The sequence below is a fragment of the Engystomops pustulosus genome, chromosome 8 (genome assembly GCF_040894005.1).
Source record: "Engystomops pustulosus chromosome 8, aEngPut4.maternal, whole genome shotgun sequence".
In the NCBI taxonomy this organism is placed as follows: domain Eukaryota; kingdom Metazoa; phylum Chordata; class Amphibia; order Anura; family Leptodactylidae; genus Engystomops; species Engystomops pustulosus.
Genome location: NC_092418.1, coordinates 49,227,036 through 49,246,956, shown reverse-complemented (window position 1 = coordinate 49,246,956; position 19,921 = coordinate 49,227,036). Strand labels below are relative to the sequence as shown.

The following is a 19,921-nucleotide window of genomic DNA, read 5'->3' as shown; positions in this document are numbered from 1 at the left end:
AAAAAGGGCAACGAGAAAACTAAAATCCTGCAGGGCTCCTTCCCTTCTGCGCCTCGCTGTGCCCCCATATGTGAGGGGTCTCTGCACTGGGTTTTCACTTTTTATCTTTTGGAAATGTGTAAATTTTAGTGCTAAATGAACGTATAACTGACAAAATTTGACCATTCTAAATTTCACAGCCATTTTGATTCAATTACTATGAAGATCTCAAGGAGTTAACAATGTTTGTAAATGCTGTTTCTGATAGTTTGTCGGGTGCAGATTTGAAAATGGGTTGGTTATATAGGGGGTTTTTAATGCTAAATATGTAAAATTTAATTTCAAACAGTATTTATCCCCAAAATAGTCAATTCTGAAAATACGGAAAATCGCTATTCGATTTGTAAGCCGCGTAACGTCAAAATAAATTATCCAGACATTTCAAAAATTATGAAAAAGTAAAGTAGACAAATGGGAAATGTTATTCTGCAAGTTATTTAGGTGGTAAATCGATCTGCCTGAAAACGCGGTGATTTCGAATTACGAAAATGGCAAATTTTTAAAAAAATTCATCATTTGTTTTCTTTTTTTTGTAAATAAACGCAAAACTTATCAGCCAAAATTTACCACTAAAATGAAGTACAACATGTGGGGAAAAAACAAATCTCAGAATCGCTTTGATAAGTAACAGTGTTCAAAAGTTATAACCATATAAAGCGACTCAAGTCAGAATCCAAAAAATGGGACTGAGCCTTAAGCTACAAAATGGCTGCGTCCTTAAGGGGTTAAATACCGTAAGTTTTTTAAATCTATCAAAACATAATAAAACCTTTATAAATGTGCTATCCCTGTGATCGTACCGAACCAAAGAATTAGTTGATAATACCAATACAAAGAAAAGCGAGAACTGCCACATATCCCATAAAAATAGTAATTTTATTGGCAAGCAAGTTAAAGAAACAGATGGTAAATAACACAATAATGTAGATGAATACATAGAAAAAAAACGGTGCTGGGCAGCAGGTCAATTATAAATATAATTACTTAAATATAAATGTACATATATAAAGATGCACAGTGAGGTGTGTCCCAAATATTGCAATATAGACACATATAAAAAAAAAAAAAAAAGGCATGAAGCATAATAGTAACCCCTAGATATGTTAAGAGCATGTTAAGAGTATGTTAAAAGTAGTTTGGTAAAAACTGAGGGATCAAAGTGCAAGTGTGGCAGACCCAAACACGGACGCAAACTAAACAGTAGATTACCTTAGGTGAATAGAAAAAGAGACTGCCCTGCCTCTTTATATATGAGCATTTATATTTGAGCAATTATATTTATTATTGACCTGCTGCCCAGCACGTTTTTTTTTCTTATGTATTCATCCACATTATTATGTTAGGTACCATCTGTTTTTTAACTTGCTTATCAATAAAATTACTATTTTTATGGGATTGTGGCAGTTCTCTCTTTTATAGAGAGGCCACATTGTACTCAGAGCGGCCAATTTAGCACCAGTGTGTGTAGCACTGTTCATATAACATCTATAGCATCTACCATTAGTTCTAGTCATTAGCAGCGCACAGTGAAAGATGAAAAAATGACGCCCACAAGAATATTGCACAAATGTGTTTTCTTTTCAGTTTTCACACTAACCAGTTAGTATACATCATGGAAGTACAATTTGTTACTCTGAATATAAGCCTTTATTCAGCTCTGTACATGAAAAAATAAAAAAAAATTGTGGATTTTTCTATTTCAAAAAATCAAAATGTAAAAAGTCCATTGGCAGCAAGGGGTTAAAATGCCCTCCATAACACCTTGATATATAGTTTACAAAATAGTCATTCTCTGAGGGGAATGGGTTTTGCGTACCTCAGGGGCTCTGCAAACATGGCATGCACCTGAAAGCTGAAATCAAAATCTGCTCTAGAAAAGTTCAATGGCACTCCTTCTGCACCACGCTATTTGCCCAGACAGCTGGTTACATCCACATATGGGGGGTTCTTATACTCTGAAGACACTGCTCAATGTAATGGTAGACTTTTATTAAGCTAAAGTGGGCAAATTTTAGGGCTAAATAAACATATTGATAACTAAATTAGTAAATTCCAAATCAAACCTTTATTATTATTATTATTATTATTATTATAAAATAATAAATAATTAATATGCTTGCTATGTGCTGTTTTGAATGGTTTGAGAGGTAACATTATTAGCATGGGATGATATGTGGTGGGTTTCTATTAATAGAACTTTAAAAACCCCTATAGAAATAAAATGGTCCCTAAAATAATTTAATTTTAAATGCCGTTCAAATTGTAACCTTCCTAGCATTTTAATAAAACAAAAGGACGCTTCTACGCGGACATATGGTAAATGTTAATTAGTAACTAATTTAGGTAGTAAGAATATCAGTTTGCAAAACTGAGCATTTTGGGAATGGCACATTATTTTTCTACATTTTTGGTAGATTCACCCTTTTTCATAAATAAGAAAACCCCACCGCATTCTCCATAAAGACAACTGCTTAAGGACAATGTTCCCAGACCTTGCTTCCTTAATGTGCTACGGACGACCTCCAAACCTGAGAGATACTTTGATCAGAAGATCCGTACCATCAAATATTAAAAAATATTCAAAAACTCTAAACCCAGTTGAGGTAACATAATCGCAAAATTTTTAAAAATGCACAGAAACCTCTACCTGTGACCAATTATTTTTGCAATCCTGGCTAATTTTTTTTCTATACTGTAATTTATCGTAATTACCGTATATACTAAAGTTTAAGCCGAGTTTTCGGCATAAAAAAATGTGCTGAAAAACCTTAACTCTGCTTATACTCGATTCTATGAAAAAAAACAAAGTCTGTACTCACCTTTTGTGACGCGCCCCGAAGGTCCTCTACTGTCTTCGGCTCCCCATGCGGTCCCGTTACGCACACCATGACGTGAGCCGCTTGCCGACATTATAATGTGTGTGCTGCCAGTGGTACACACTATGAGGTCAGCAAGCAGCTGAGGTCATGGTGTATGCAACAGGAACTGAAGACGTAGCTGGGGTCAGGCACTGGCTGTATGTTAAGGGGGCAGGCTATATACTGGAGGGCATGTGCTTGCTCGCTATATACTGGCTGGAGACTGTGACCAATGCATTTCCCACGCTAGGCTTATACTGTAGTCAATAGGTTTTCCCAGTTTTCTTGTGTTAAAATTAGGTGTCTCGGCTTATACTCAAGTATCTACGGAATCTAAAACCGTGTGTTGATTTATACTTATAATGAATTCTATTACTGAAGTCCTGATTTCCTAATAACTTATTTTAATTTTATCAAAACATTATTACATTGATATCCAAACTGTTTGTATACACATAACAGGGTATAATACTGGGTACAATAATTATTCTTCTTTGACCATGTTACCAGATGCAGTGTCTAATTCTTAGAATATGTTTAGCTAGATTATTCAAATTTTTTATCTTTCAGAAAAAATAAAGAAGGACTTTTGCCGAGTTTGGAAGATTTGCTCTTTTACACAATTGCCGAAGGACAAGAAAAAATTCCTGTTCATAAATTTATCACTGTAAGTTAGTGCTGCATGGTTTGGATTCATAAACGTATTGGTGGTTGTTGGTGATTTATTTCTGTATTTAGAATATGGGATAAATGTCTAACCATAATGACTAACCTCTAATGACTGCCAGATCCCCCCCCAAATTTGCAGAACTGGAAGACTGCAAACTGTTGTGTGATGCAGACTAAAAGTATTTGGCTGGTCCTCAGAGCCATGCCAGAAGTCTGAAGTTAGGGATGCAATAGAGCATACCGTATAAGCTAAAGTGACAATAAATAGACGGCATAATCAGGTTCTTTTACCGGCAGGGTGGTTACCCGCGCTTTAGCCTAGTTCTGCTCCAAGCTCCCAAGTCTTGGGGTGGGTTATCAGCGCCCGACTTATATTTTATACTATTTGGCCGCCCAGTAATGGATAGATGTTGACAGGAGCAATGCCGCTACCGCACTGACAGGGGCCATAGTATCTTCTTATGAAGCTCTTCCGAATTTACTAATATAAACCCCCATCAGATGTTTCACTCGCTATGCGTATGGTGGTGATGGTGTGCTGACGCAGGGCGCAAATGCTGGTTGGAGATAGCGGTTCCCCTCCTCTTTTGCCTAGGACTCCACTGTAGCTTAATCCATGGCTCTCTCACTTCCTCTCTCTCCTGGGATGGACAATGTGGGGGGTGGCAGGGATAAAATTCCTCGGTCAACTCCTGTATACATATGCAGAACTTCAGTGAGATGAGAGATGTATGCTGTACCCATTACTGCTAGTTTTCATTATACACAATTGCGCCATGCTTTCAGGGCCCAGTTTGGTTCCTCCAGCCTGACAGTTGAATTCTAAAAACTGGAAACTGTTGAGCAACACGGATCTCCCTAAACCACTCACTCAGGTCTACGCTCTCTTGCAAGAACAAAGGACTAGACCATTTAATAAAGCCCTTGAATGTTGGAGAGGCGACATCCCTGACCTGTCGGATGATGACTGGAGGGAGGGTGAACTGTCCTATGTTACATCTGTGGTGAGTGCATGGGACTTCCAGTCTCAGTTTCTGCACCAAGTGTATTTCACTCCTGCAAAATAATTTTGCATGGCGGTAATGCCCAACGACTTGTGCTTCCGCTGTCAGGCTGCAGTTGGAACCTTCTTACACTGTGTTTGGACCTGACCTAAGATTCAGGCTCTTTGGTCTGAAGTCCTGGAGTTTCTAAATTGACATTTTGAGTTCCCACGCTCAATTTTCCAAACAGTATGTCTCCTAGGTGTTATGAATGAAGTAAACAATGGCCACTACGATAAAATCCTCTTTAGATTTACCCCATATTATGCCCGGAAAGTGGTGATGATGTCATGGAAGGATCATGACCCTCGCCCCTTAAAACGATGGATATTACTTATTAACAGTGTCATTCATCATTATCGCTCACTGGTTTCCAGAGAATGAGTGTGTGAGGTTATTTTGTGTTACAACAAGTGGTCTGGTTACTATGCTTTGTTTCCTTTTTGATGCATAATCTGCATAGCACATGTATCCATACTGAAGATGTATTATACTGGCTGTTCCAAACATGATTACGCTTGTTACTGCTGTAATGTTGTGAAGATGTAGCCGACTGATGTAGTTTCAGTTTATTGTAATCGTACAAAAAATAAAAAAAATTTAATAGATAAAAACTTTTTTTAAAAAGTAACAAACTTACTCATTTACTAATTTACTCATTTACTAAAATTAACAATGTGCCTTTCTGTACTTCTTTAAATTCTTTTGCAGGCTTTAAAATCTACTGGTTTGCGCACCTCTGATCCAAGACTGAAAGAATGCATGGACATGTTGAGACTTTCTCTGCAGACCTCATCTGATGGAGTAATGTTGGATAAAGAACTCTTCAAAAAGTAAATATTTTTCATTTTCCAAACTCATGTTGAGTGTAATAATCTTATATAAATGTTGCAACACTTCACATGGGTACCAAAAAATGTATAGCCTTAATAATGTGACATTTAAACCCCAAACCAGGAGTGCTTGGTTGGAGAGTGATTGAATCAATACTTCTAGTTCAAATTACTTTTCTGCTTTCCCTAGAAAGCAGATAACAAAAGGAAAAAGAAAAGTCTTAACCTGTAACCATCAAGTTGCTGTAGTTAAGAATCCTTTTAAGGTATTAAAACATAGTAGAACTATATACATTGGATATCTCCTTTTACCATACTTGCAGAAAATAATGGCACTTAAAGGGGTTTGCCCATGTAAGAAAGTTCTCAAATTTGAATTCCCTAGTGATGTTTCCACAATATGGATCATTAAACCCTTACTTGACAATTTTACTCAGTTGTATTGTTGTTTTAACTCCTATAACTTGGTGATCGTATCATAGTAAATATTTTTAGAAAAAGACATCAGTTCAACCCGTACATTATATTGCGTTGATCCAGAAGAAGGCAAAAACCCTGCAAGGCTCATGCCAATTGGCCCTTCCCAACCCCTAATATGGCGGTCAGAATAACTCCCTGGATAAACAGAAACTACTAACAAAAAGTTATATTCCCATATGATGTTAATCACTGCTCTCTAGAAAAGCATCCTGGCCCCTCGTGAACATTTTCCAGCCATTACAACATTTTGTGGCCGAGAGTTCTGCTCTCGCAGTAAAGAACCTTTGTCTATGGTGATGGTAGAATCACCTCTCCTCTAGGCGCAGAGGATGCCCCCTTGTCCTGGTCACAGGCCTAGGTATAAAAAGATCTTTGGAGAGATCCTTGTATTGCCCGGTCAGGTATTTGTCAGGTCTCCCCTCAGCTGTCTTTTTTTTTTTTTTTTCCTTCTAAACTGAATAACCTCAAATTTTGTAATGTCATTGTTTCTAATCCCCCAATTCCCCTAATAATCTTGGTTGCTCTCCTCTGCATTTGTTCAAGTTCTACTACGTCCTTTTTATACACATATTCCATATGTGGTCTGACCAAAAACTTGTATAATAAAACTATGGGGGGATATTTATCAGAATTGCCTATGGAAACCAATCAGAGCTTATCTTTCATTTTCCCACTGTTTATAAAATGAAATCTTTGCTCTCATTGGCTGTCATGGGCAACATGAACAGTTCTGCTCTCAGAAACTTATGATAAATCTCTCACCATGTTCTTATCATGAAAATCTATTCCTCTTTTCATATCTCGCATAACTTCATTTGCTTTAGCAGTAAAGTACTCACACTGATCACTTAAATTGAGTGTACTGTTCACCAATAACCCCAAGTCTTTTTCTCCATCAGTTTTTCCCAAACGTAACATAAAACATAATTATACATTAAATTTTTTCGATCCAAGTGATGGGCATTTTAAATTTCCAAAGTATGGACTGGGACCCTGAGTGGAAACTTTGTTATCCCTGCTGTGAGATGCTGTGTGCTGACAATGTGCTTAGATTATCAGGGTACAAGGTTTATCTACACTTTTATTTGGCTTCTGAACATTATACTAGCATCTGACACCGAGAAAAGGAGAGATGAGACAGATCAGAGATTGTGAGATGCATATAATGCATGATGTTCTACATCTGAGCTATAACACATACTGTGCCCCCACCCCTCCCCCTTTCTGCATAAAGATCTTAATTTGCTTGTAGCCTGTAGGGTCGGTCTGTGCATGATGGTGCTTACTGACAGGAAGTGTGTTTGGGGGGGTGTTCGTCTTGTAATCGAGAGGACAGGAGCAGCAATTTGTGAGAAGAATCTGCCATGAATGATTTTTAAAATCTGAAGATTTACAGTCTGATTCCGGGGCGACCTAAATTTTATACTTTAGAACTGATAGACAGGTTGGAATTATACGTGTGTTCTGACTCCCTGCCAGAATCCTGTCTTGCGTCCCGGGGACGCTTCTCACGATAAATAGCATAGCCTCTAGATAAAGTGTAGTTCAGTTTAGAAAGTCTTTTAGGTTAAACTGCATTAAGGCTTAGTACATTATTAACCACCTACCATCAGATCTAGCTTTCTTATGGAAGGTTTCCTTTAAAGACTAATCTTGTAACGAAATGGTGAATTGCCTTTTTTCCAGCTTCCTAGTACAGAGCACAGAATAACGTTTTAACATAAAAGAGGGGCTGCTAAAAATGATATTTCATACTCTACCTTATTTTAGGGGTGGACATGGAGGCTAGCTATCATTCCCACAAAGATCAAATACTAATTACGTAGCTAATAGTGGTTTAAAAATGTGAAAACCCACTTTTAACCTGTTAATCCCACAGCACTTTTCAACTACCTTTTCCTTACAGTCCTAAGGTTGCCCTCAGATGTAGCGTTAGAATTGCATCAAACTTTTAAGGCTGCAGGGAGGAGTTGGCTTTATTATAGTGCATGCATTTACATTGTATATACATAACGTTTACCAGATCATGATGGCCTACTGTCTTGATGACCAGTGTTGTGGGTTTAAACTTCTCCCATTCAGGTAACATAAGTCAGATCGGGTCTCTGGGGATACTAAGAGTCTCTTGGTAACGTAGAAGCGGTTATTGCTGCATCTGCATTCTCCTTTCCTCACTGCATATCGCTTTTCAGTTAATCTGATCCCTGCAGAGGTCGCACTAACATTTTTCCAGAAGGGTCATAAAGCTTCTCTTGAGGAGTATTTTTAGCCAAGGAGGAGTATGAAATTTTCAGTAATACAAATATATAACTCATTGACGTATATAATGTTAATAGACGCTATCAAGCCTCTCATTCCCCCAAACCAGATTCTGGCTAACGGCACCCCCCTCCAAGATGGATGGTGTCTTGGATTAGGAGCTTTTAAAAAAAAAAAAAAACTATATATAAAATTTGTGTGTGTGGGGGGGATAATGCTTTTTTTCCTTCTTTTTATTGAATTTGTGTGTTTGTATTTTTGATGTGTTTCTAGGAACTGTTCTTTTACACAGATGATAGATAACCGTGATCTTAACTGATCCTATGGGATATTACCTTATCTGTATACATGCAGAGAGGATGCACATTGTAACTTCTCTGTATGCATCTAACCCCTCTACTTAGGGAATCACTCTGCAGGCACAGTGCTCAGTATCTTCAGGGGCTCCTGTAACGTCGCTGTCAGTGTGACAGCCCGGATCCTGCCGATGGCTGTATGTACATGTATGCTAAATGTATATAGACAGAGCTGCAGATGCTGTTAGGAGAATAAAATCCCTTGCGGCTGTAGGACCCTTTTGAACAGGCACCGCGCTTTGGCTGCGCACTTCAGCCAATGGACCCCTCCACGCACAGCACGGCGCCTATTGGTCCGCTGTCACGTCATCGGACCATGAGGGCTGAAGCTCTGCTGTGCAAGTTCATGTGAGCGGAACATCAGCAGCCAATCGGTAACGCCAGTTCTCCGGTCACACACAGCGGGCTCTAGTAGGCTGCTGCAGTACCCGGCCAGGATAAGGGGAGAGCAGAAAACTCAGGCGGATTTATACGCCGAAGAGGTTTTTTTGTTTTTAAGAGTAAAACTACATATACAAGTGTCATGGACGCTTGTAAAGGCGTCAACACGATCTCTGGATCTGAAAGCTTTAGGCTACTTTCAAACACCCATATGTTCGGCTGCAGAGGTGGTGGATGGGGAGCACTCCTCACCTCTCTGCTCTCCATTGGGGTGCATGCTGCCACCTTTTTTTTTTTTTTTTTTCCGGTGACACAGGTGTTGCTCGCTGTGTTGTGCACTATGCACTTCTGTGACGGCCATCTGCTAGCTGCTGTTTGTACCCTAGCATACGGCTGCCATAGACCAATGTGTAATGCAGCTGATACCTGCCGTGTGTGGAGAGAGCTCAGCCCACTGCATACACCGCCATGCAGCACCATCACGTTATTGTGCTGCATGATGGGGTTAAAAATCACACGCAAAAATATAAATAAATAATACAAGTATATATAACAGTGTGCTTCATGTATTGTGTTCTATAATCTGTACATTGAGTCCCTCTAGTGGCCACATTTAGTAGTTCACATTTACTACTCTATACTATAGAATAATCTATTCTATGTCCCTTTTTTTTTTTTTTTTTTGGTAGAAAACAAATATTTATTATTTACATATACTTTCAGTTCTAAAGTATCTCCTTCCTCTGCCTGTACTGGCAAGCCCTGGAGTCCATCCTTTACACAAATGTTTCTGTTTCTAGCCCATCAATGTTTAAGTATAGCTTTGCTTGGTCTATGATCGTCAGTCAGTAAGGATGATTCAAACCAGTAAAATGGCAAGCTCATTTTGGCTGCTAAAATTAGAATATGTGTGATAGGGGTCATACGGACCTCCACTTCCTCCCTTTCCGCAAAAGGTTCTAATGAATGGAAAAGCCAAGCTAGCTGTTGCAAGGGAATTTTGACCCCGTACCAGTCTATAATGAATTTTTGGAAATCTTTCCAAAAGGACTGAGATGAGGGGCATGTCCATGTGCAACGGCAAAGGTCGACTAACTGGTTTCTACACTGGAGGAAAGCGGTTATCCTATCTAGTCGGGACTCTTAGGCCGATATGTTGAAGGCGTACGTTGCTGCGTGCCTAAAGTTTGAAAGATGTTGCTCTCCACTCTGACTACATGTTTTTCGCACTATCGCCCAGCTCTTTAGTATTCTGAGATAATACATTCGTCCTCAGCCTCCTCTCCCAATAAGGGAATTGCAAGGCTGCAAGGGTTAGATGTAGGCTGTGAACGGGTGTCTAACTTGGTACAATTTAAGGGAAAAGTTTTGCGTTTCATTCTAGAAAAAAATTAAAATTTGGCAACATTTCGGAAAAAATCTTCATTTGAAACGTTCGAAATGTATTGTAGTGTACAGTGTAAATAACTGAACATGCTCAGTTACTTACAGCCGGGTCCTGCCAGGAGGCAGAACCCGGCGTGCAGAGTAGCTGGCAGCCTTGGGGCACTCGCGGGACCCCGGGGCTGCGGCAGGAGGGATCGGATCCCGCGGTACGCACACCAGGGGGTCCAATCCGTAGTGGGGACTCTTGCATGTCGCGGTGTTACACGCCGGGTGTTAGTGCTGGGTCTGGGCTGTGATATCACAGCCAGACAGCAGCACTTTCATTACCTGATGTCCGGAAATGTTCTTCTGATGCGCCGCCGTAAAAAGGCGTCGCGTCAGAAGAAGTACCCTTAATGACTGCCATAGAATCCAGATAGGGTGGTCATTAAGGGGTTAAAGATGTTGTGGCAGTTTCTATTTAAACTATGTGTCAAGTGAATAAGAACTAATATGACACCTAACAATCTGGCTCCTAAATTATTGGCTATTATCTAATTATTTGTTGATTTAGTCATGTGTTGATTCCTTCATGGGACATTCTATAGCCAACTGGAGATTACCTTTGGGCTCATTCCTTTTGCAATTTCGTACCAAATAGTTTTTTTTATCAAATAAATTTTTATTTAAAGTTTTCCAGTTTTACAAACATATAAAACAAACCCCTCCCTCCTCCTTCCCCTTGTTCGTACAAAAGAGAAAGTCGTCCTACAGCAAGCAGAAATTGTCAATACTTTAGATTTTTACAGCACAGCCCATCTTGCCCCCACCTGCACAACAACATTAATGGATCTCTTCATATGTAGTGAATTCTCACCACTCTAATTTCTCTCACCTGGCTAGGCTCCGTTTGAGATATACCCCTTTCTCCATTTTATTTAAACGCCAAATAGTTTAAATGTTTGGCTTTGCCATATTTGATTGTGATTTTTACAATGAACATGTTGATTTGTATTGGTACAAATACCTGTTGGTTTTTATATTGATTTTTATATTCAAAATATTTTTATTAGATTTTTGATTATAACAACATAGAAAACATATACAATTATACAGAGGAAAGTAATCAGCCTGTAAAAAAACACTGAGGCAGGGGTCACGCAGGACCACACAGTATACCAAAAGATATAGTGGGTAGCACAACCAACAATACAGTAGAGCAGGTGCATAAATATATACAAACAATCCAGCTGAGAGACAAGATGCACCACAAGTTGCTCATAGATAATGCAATTCAAATATTTATTAGTATCCAAACAAGATCAACATAAGACATACATTTAAAATCATTTAAGACATGCAATATACATGAAATGACAACCGGAGACCCCGGTATGGGTCTTCACAGTGAACACCCCCTGCTACGAGCACTCAGTGGTCCTCAATAATCCCTACCACTCAATATACAATATTATTCTTGGTCAATGCATGTGCCAACAAAAAGTTTCTGCCATACAAGGTTAATGCAAAAACCCCAAGAGTACTGATAAACACCTATATTTGTTATAAAGTGCAAGTGCTAAGTGTTTAAAGTGTACAAAGTGTCAAAAGTGGCAGCAGGAGTTTGCAAAAGTGCAGATGCTAGTTACCAAATGCTGGCAGGCAGGCATACAGGTGGAGGGAGAAAGAAGCAGGGGTGTGCCGCACACCCCTGCTTCTTTCTCCCTCCACCTGTATGCCTGCCAGCATTTGGTAACTAGCATCTGCACTTTTGCAAACTCCTGCTGCCACTTTTGACACTTTGTACACTTTAAACACTTAGCACTTGCACTTTATAACAAATATAGGTGTTTATCAGTACTCTTGGGGTTTTTGCATTAACCTTGTATGGCAGAAACTTTTTGTTGGCACATGCATTGACCAAGAATAATATTGTATATTGAGTGGTAGGGATTATTGAGGACCACTGAGTGCTCGTAGCAGGGGGTGTTCACTGTGAAGACCCATACCGGGGTCTCCGGTTGTCATTTCATGTATATTGCATGTTTTAAATGATTTTAAATGTATGTCTTATGTTGATCTTGTTTGGATACTAATAAATATTTGAATTGCATTATCTATGAGCAACTTGTGGTGCATCTTGTCTCTCAGCTGGATTGTTTGGACCACACAGTATATAGACATTAGAGACCTATCCTATTTCGGGCCCGAAGGTCCGCACTGAGATGTTTGTGGATAATATAATTGTAAATATGAGGTCACGCATGACTTCCAACCTAAAGATTAACAAGAGCCGTTGAGACATGCAAAGTATGTATCATTTTTCGTTACTGAAGCCATAGTAGGGGAATAACATTGCTATCTATATTGTGAGTTGCAGCAGTAAAAGCCATATGCAAGATGATTATAAGGCCCCTGCCATTATGCTGCTCCCTATTAATATTAACCCACATGGCTTTGATAAGCCAACAATTGTGTAAGGACTATGAAAATACAATAAGAACAACTTAGAAAAGAAAAAGAAAAAAAGAGAAAGGAAAAAGGAGAGGTTTGGGAGAAGGGGAGACAGAGTGGAGAGTAGGAGGGGGGCAGGAACACACATCCAGGGCTGAGGGTTGACACCGACAAATACCCTGTTTCCCCTAAAATAAGACATCCCCCAAAAATAAGACCTAGTACAATTTTGTTCAATCTTAGAAATATAAGGCCTCCCCTGAAAATAAGACCTAGTGGCAGCCATTGCTACATCTCCCCCCAAGCCGTATATTAGTATTAGTAGATCTTTTAGATGCTGCAATAGGTTGTGACATGGGTGAAGAATTGAGGAATAAAATCACTGACTGTTGCAGGACCAATAAGATACAAGCAACTACTGGACATGAAGTGGTCATTTAAGGAAAGTGCTATCGCTAAATATGAGAGGTTAGGGCCAAATATTCCAATAATTCAGTGTTTGGAGAGCTATGAGGATGTTTTAGAAGATGATTTTTTTGTTCACCAATAAATGTAAATTCTTCTTCATGGATAAATAAGACATCCCCTGAAAATAAGACCTAGTGCCTCTTAAGGAGCAAAAATTAATATAAGACACTGTCATATTTTCGTGGAAACAGGGTACCTAGGCGATCCCAGACGGAATGACCCAGTCGTTAAATTATTATACTCAGGGGTATCTTTGAAAAGGAACCACCGCTGCCATAATTCAACAAACCTTTCTGTTGTCTGATTAACTTCTGCGGTAAGTTCCTCCATGCAGCACATGTAGCTCATCTCCCGTACCCAGCCAGCAAATGGTGGGGTAAGGAGAGATCTTCAATAACGTGGGATAACTGAACGAGTTGCAGTTAGAAAAAAGCGTAGTAGCCCCTTTTTTTTGGGACTGTAAAGTTCCTGGAAGAATGGACAGCAGGACTATCTTAGGAGTGAAAGTGACCGTGCGTCTAGTGACCGCAGTGTATGTGCTAGATACTCTCTCCCAAAAAGGCTTAATTTTAACACACTCCCACCATATATGAAGCATGGATCCACCAGCAGTCCCGCAGCGCCAGCAAACATATGGAACACTAGGATAGTACCTATGCAGCATCTCAGGCACCCGATACCATCGGGTGATTATTTTGTAGTTTTTTTTCTTGTGCGGCTCAAGCAGTAGAGAGTTTGTGTAAAGGTGTACATCTTTTCCATATCTTGGGGAGTGAGCTCTGTATCCAGCTCCCGTTCCCACCTGCCGACATATCCCGGGTCGCCTGTGAATCTCTCCGACTGTAATAAGGAGGTATTATTTTCCATTTAACACCTTGGAAAACTTATCTGCATTCTTCCCAGAATTCCCTAGTGGAGCACCTATGGCTTTAAGTCTCCACACGCCTTTAAGGTGGCCTTAATTGGCATTGTCTCCTCAAGGAGAACACCTACTGTCTGTCCCTAGTCAATAGCCTCTCACATAGCCAAATCAGTTCCCTACACTGTACTGAGGAGACCCAACCAGGTCGAAACAGTGTTGTCTACAGCTGGGAGTCTGTTCCTTATGGATAGATATACTGGTTTGGCTTAATCCCACATCATGTTTTTAGACTTCTTGTAGGTCATACTTGATGTTAAGAGGATTGCCATTCAAGGTAGCAAAAGGAGGTTTTGTTTTCCATTTAACACCTTGGAAAACTTATTTGCATTCGACTGTAATAAGGAATAGATTTGTGAGATAGCTGGGGCTGAGGGGACTGCGAGCTGAGAAGATCCTCAAAAGGCGTCTTACTCGAGTCGAATGCAGCCCGTTCACTGTCGACAAACGATCGTAGTTGACTGTACTCAAACCAGGACAACTGAACATCCGGGAATTTGAGCTGCAAGGCCTCGAATGTGGGTGGGGTGCCGTTTTCAACTATGCTACCCACACGGGGATCATCTGCATAGCGCCAAAGTAAGAAGGAGTCCCTGTCCTCTCCCGGAGCAAAAGCGGGCTTGTGAAGAAGTGGTGTGAGAGGGCCACGATTACGGGACAAAAGGCCTTTGCGCATAATTTTGTGCCAGGCTTCAATTGCTACATGAGAAAACCTTGTGTGTTTTGCTAGGGATTGGAGTGCATGTTTACCTATCCAGGGAAAGTATCCCAGGGGAACTGAGGAGTATTTCTGTTCTAAGGCAACCCACTGCTTTGTCTTGGAATGAAATTGCCAATCTATATGGCGTTGGAGAGTAACAGCACAATGGTATGCCTGAAGATCTGGGAGACCTGCCCCCCCCGGTCGATTTAGGCCTACTGAGTACCCTCCACCCTATCCTTGGTCTGCTGGTTCCCCATACAAACCGAGTCATCGCTGATCTCAACTTCTTAAAAAAGGAAGGGGGAGGGGCTATTGGGGCGCCCTGAAAGAGATACAAAAACCTAGGAAAAATATCCATTTTGAGTGCGTTTATCCTTCCAAACCAGGACAGCCTCTTTTTATCATAGCCATTAAGATCTCGCAGGGTGCGCTCCAATAGAGGGGTGTAGTTAAGAGTGTGTATCTCATAGGAAGGGGAGATCTGTAATCCCAAATGTGTGATGTGGTCAGTATGCCATCAGAATGGGAAGCTATCGGCCACATGCTGTGCCTCTTCTGGCTTTATTGAAAGAGCATAAGTCAGAGTTACATACATTGGCACAGACATACAGCGTATACTGTGTCGCAGCACAGACCGCGACACGACATATACAATAAATTAAGATTCACACGTAGTGTTGACAGAACACAGGAGTATAATCCTCAACTATGCCATGAAATCACTATACTAGCACACAGCTCGCTCAATTGACCTAACTAAACACGCATTGCATCTCACTTACGGCGACGACAAAGTGTAAAAACGGAAAAGGGTGCGGGGGGGAAGGGGTGGGGGTAACACTTGCCCGAAGCTTTATTGAAAGACAGACACAGAAGGGGGAAAAACAAGGAAGGGAACCTAGCAAAAATCCACTTCCTGGTTTGGCCCATTTGCATAATGTATGCATGACCCAGAAACCCCTGTAAAAGTCCAAATCCAGTGGAAAGTGAGTGTTTTCTGGCATTTGCTTAGATTAGGTGTGTTAGGAATTACAGGCTGTGTTTACCTGGCAAAGTCCAGCATTTTATACAAAAGTCCTGAACTTGTGCGAAGCGTAGATGTCTTGCAAAGTCCAAAAAGCGGCTTTCGCCTGGATTCTCCCTGAGGGAGGCGGTGGGCGCCAGGGGAGGGGAGGGGGGGTCCTAATCCAGCTAGGCGTTGGCCTGTCTTGCTCTTACTGTGTCCTCACAGATAAGACATTGGGGGTCATTAACTAAGGGCCCGATTCGCGGTTGCCCGACGTGTTACCCGAATATTTCCAATTTGCGCCGATTGTACCAGAATTGCCCCGGGATTTTGGCGCACGCGATAGGATTGTGGCGCATCGGCGCTGGCATGCATGCGACGGAAATCGGGGGCGTGGCCGAACGAAAACCCGACAGATTCGGAAAAACTGCCGCATTTAAGAAAAAGAAAGTGTCGCGAAAATTACACTTACCTTCACCAGGTATAGGCCGGTGAATTTCAGGGCATTCCAGCGCGCCTCCGGGGAACTTCAGCGCAGCAGCGCCACCTGGTGGACGGCGGAGGAACTACCTTAGTGAATCCCGGCCGGACCCGAATCCAGCGCAGAGAACGCGCCGCTGGATCGCGAATGGACCGGGTAAGTAAATCTGCCCCATTGACTCCTGCTGAGGCACTGCAGCGTCGTCATCGTCGCCGCCGCTCGGTATACCTCAGCAGAGGGGGGAGGAGCTTCCTGTAAAAGGGAGGCTTCTCCTTCTTGTCATTGTTTCCCTGCTAGGGAGTAATCCAGCAGGCTGTTGAGGACAAGTCTGTAGCAATCAGGCGTCGTCAAGGCTGTCTTGTGCCAAGTGAGGAGTCTCCTGGCGTACCAGATGGCGTCCTTATAGCAATTTATAAGGAGCCAGGCGGCCTGGATATCCTCAATGGCATGAGTGCCCTGGAACAGCCCATAAAGCACTGCATGGTGCGTGATGGAGCTCCTTGGCACAGAGTCTTGGAAATGGGGCTCCAGGGCGTCCAACAGGCTCTGAGCAAAAACAGGTGCAGGGGAGTCTCCTCCGACCAGGGGCACCTGGGGCAATAGGGGGTGTTGCTCAGTCTCCGGGCATAGGTGAAGGCCCGCAGGGGCAGCCCCCCTTTGATGGCCATCCACGAGATATCCTTGTGCCTGTTGAGCAGTCGGGCCCAGGACACGTTGGCCCAGACCGCCTGGGCCGTGTCCTGGGTGACTCCTGGGACAAATTCCAACAAGTCTTTGGCTCGGATGAGCTTGTGCACGGTCTTTGGTTTCCACAGGTCGGGCTTGAGTCCCTCCAGTTGGTGCTCCCTCACAAAACGGACGGCCTGGCCGTAGTACCAGGGCGCGTCCCAGTTGTAAGGGATGGAGCTGTCCCACTTGTCCCAGCCCAGCCCCCTCCAGAGGGGCAGGAGGAAAAAACGGGACATGGACTTTCCCGCGGACCTTGCAGAGTTCCTCAGGGTCCTGCGCACGCAGTCGCAAACAAAGAAGATCCAGAGCAAAGTGGAGATGTCGGGGACACCTTTGCCCCCCTTGCTTGGCTCCTTGAACATGACCGCTCGCTTGACCCGGTCCATCTTTGAGCCCCAAACAAAATGAAAAACGGTCCTGGTAACGGCCTTGCAGACGGGGGCCGGGGGCGGCCACGCCTGAGCCGCGTACTGGAGTACGGGCAGCAACTCGTTACGCAGGACGAGCGTCTTCCCCTCCAAGGAGAGCTGTCTGAGGCTCCACAGGGTGACTCTGGTGTTGACTTTGGCCAAGCGTTCTTGCCAGGTCTTCTTCAGGGCTGCGCCTTCCCTCCCAAACCAAACTCCCAGGACCTTCATGAAGTCCCGCTGAATGGTGAAGGGGAAGGGGGCAGAAGAAGCAAGCTGCCAGTCTCCGAAAAGCATGGCCACCGACTTCCCGCAGTTGACTTTTGCCCCCGAAGCCTGTCTGAACTCCTCGCAGGTCTGGACGAGCGCCGTCACCGAGCTCCGGTCGGAGCAGAAGACGGTCACGTCGTCCATGTACAGCGAGCACTTGACCTCGTCTCGTCCGGGTCCCGGTGCGGTGATCCCTTGGTTCTGCCGGATAGACTCTGCGAACAGCTCTATAACGCAAACAAAAAGAAGGGGTGAAAGAGGGCAGCCTTGCCTGACCCCCGAAAGCACAGGGAATGGGTCAGTCTTCCAGCCGTTCACCAACACCGAGCTGTGGATATCAAGGTACATTAGGTCGAATTAGAAAACCAGCGGGTGTAGCACAGCCCCAGTATATGCGAGCCAAATGCACAGCCCCAGTATATGCGAGCCAAATGCTGTATCCTGTATTTCTTTGACTTGTCACGCTTACCAGTATATCGGTACCATTTTTGACCGTGTGTTATGATCATTGGTGTTCTCCAGCTCTGGAGACACAGAGCATTGTTTAGATCTTTATGCACATAGCACTTTTGGCACTTTACACATGTGTAATTTCCAGGCTGATAACTCTGGGGAGGTATAACATCACTACTTAGTGATTGACAGTGGGCAGTTACGGTGTACCTACACCAGGTCACTGTACATTGTTTTTGGTATGTACATTCTTGTATTTTAAATGTTTTTAGAATACTGGTTATTGTCTGTCGTGTACTAATAAAATTTGATGATTGTTTTTGCACTATCCCATGAGCCTTTTGAATGCATTCTTTTTCTTTTGTTTTGGAAGGTACATTAGGTCAACATAGGAGCAGAACGTCTTACCCAACCCGAACCTTCGTAGGGCCTGGCTCATGAAGCGGTGAGAGACACGGTCGAAGGCCTTCTCCTGGTCCAGGCTGACCAGGGCCGCGCGGACGCGGCGGCTTCCGACGTAGTGCAAGGTGTCCCTCACCAGGGCCAGGTTGTCCGCGATCCGGCGGCCCGGAACGCCGCAGGTCTGGTCCGGGTGGACGATCTCTCCGATGACTCCCTTCAGCCTGTTGGCGAGCACCTTGGCCAGGATCTTGTCCACGTTGAGCAGAGAGATGGGACGCCAGTTCCTCAGGTCGCATCTCTCTCTCTTGTGCTTGTACAAGACCGTGATCAGTCCCTGCCTCAGGGACAGCGGCATCCTACCCTCCACCACCATCTCCTCGTAGAGCTCCAGCAGGTCCGGGTAGATGAGGTCCGCCAGCGCTACGTAGAGCTCGGGTGGGCGACCTTCACCGCCCGGAGTCCTGCCGGGTCCGAAGGATTTAGCGGCAGAGAGCAGCTCGGCCGCCGTCAGAGGGGCGTCCGTGGCCTCGGCACCTGCAGGATCGAGGGTGTTAGCGATACCTGACGGGAACCTCTCGGCGGCTTCGTCGTTTGTGGGCTTGCGGGAGTAGAGGTCGCCGTAGAAGTCGCTGACGACTCCCATGACGGCTCTCTTCCCTCTCTGCACGCATCCGCTTTCGTCACGTAGTTCGTTCAGGGGCGTGTGGCCGGCGTGGACTTTCCTGAAAAAGAAAGAGTTACACTTCTCACCCTTCTCCAGGTTGTCCACTTTGGCACGAAAGATGATTCGCCTGGATTCCTCCTCAAAGTGCCTCTTCAGGCCCTTCTTGGTGTCCTCCAGATCCTCTCTGACGTCCCAGCCGCAGCGCTGGAGGTCCTGCAGGGATCTCAGCTGGCGCTGGAGGTCTCTGAGGCCCCTCTTGGCCGCTGCCGCCTGCCTTTGTCCTGAAAGAAAGAACGGATTTCAACTTTAGCATATTCCCACCATTCGCTTAGTTTCAAACAAACATTTGTCGTTTCTCAAGACCATGTAGATGTCTCTCAGCTCCGCCTGCACTCCCTCCTCAGCCAGCAGGGCACAGTTCAGCTTCCAGGAGCTTCCGGGAAGCCGTGGCCCAGGGCGCACCTTACCTGCACCGCCCTGTGGTCGGAGAAGAAGCAGGGGACCGTGGAGGACCCACACTGCCTGATCGCTTTGGAGGTGAACACAAAGTCAATCCTAGAACGGGAAGCGCCGTCGGAGCTGCTCCAAGTGTAATTCACGGAGCTGGCCCCGACGGCGTCCCTCAGGGATGCTTCCGTCACTACCTCTATCAGCAGTTTGGACATGGCGTCCAGCTTGCGCC

General features: G+C 43.6%; 1 protein-coding gene across 2 annotated transcripts in view; it reads left to right on the top strand.

Moving 5' to 3' along the window:
* Positions 1–19,921, top strand: part of GLS (glutaminase) — a 142,273-nt gene that overhangs the window by 2,127 nt on the left and 120,225 nt on the right. For both annotated transcript variants that reach the window (XM_072120882.1, XM_072120883.1), the window contains exons 2-3: positions 3,468–3,564; positions 5,321–5,442. In XM_072120882.1, the coding sequence (XP_071976983.1) occupies positions 3,468–3,564; positions 5,321–5,442 (219 nt within the window). The remainder of the gene's footprint in view (positions 1–3,467; positions 3,565–5,320; positions 5,443–19,921) is intronic.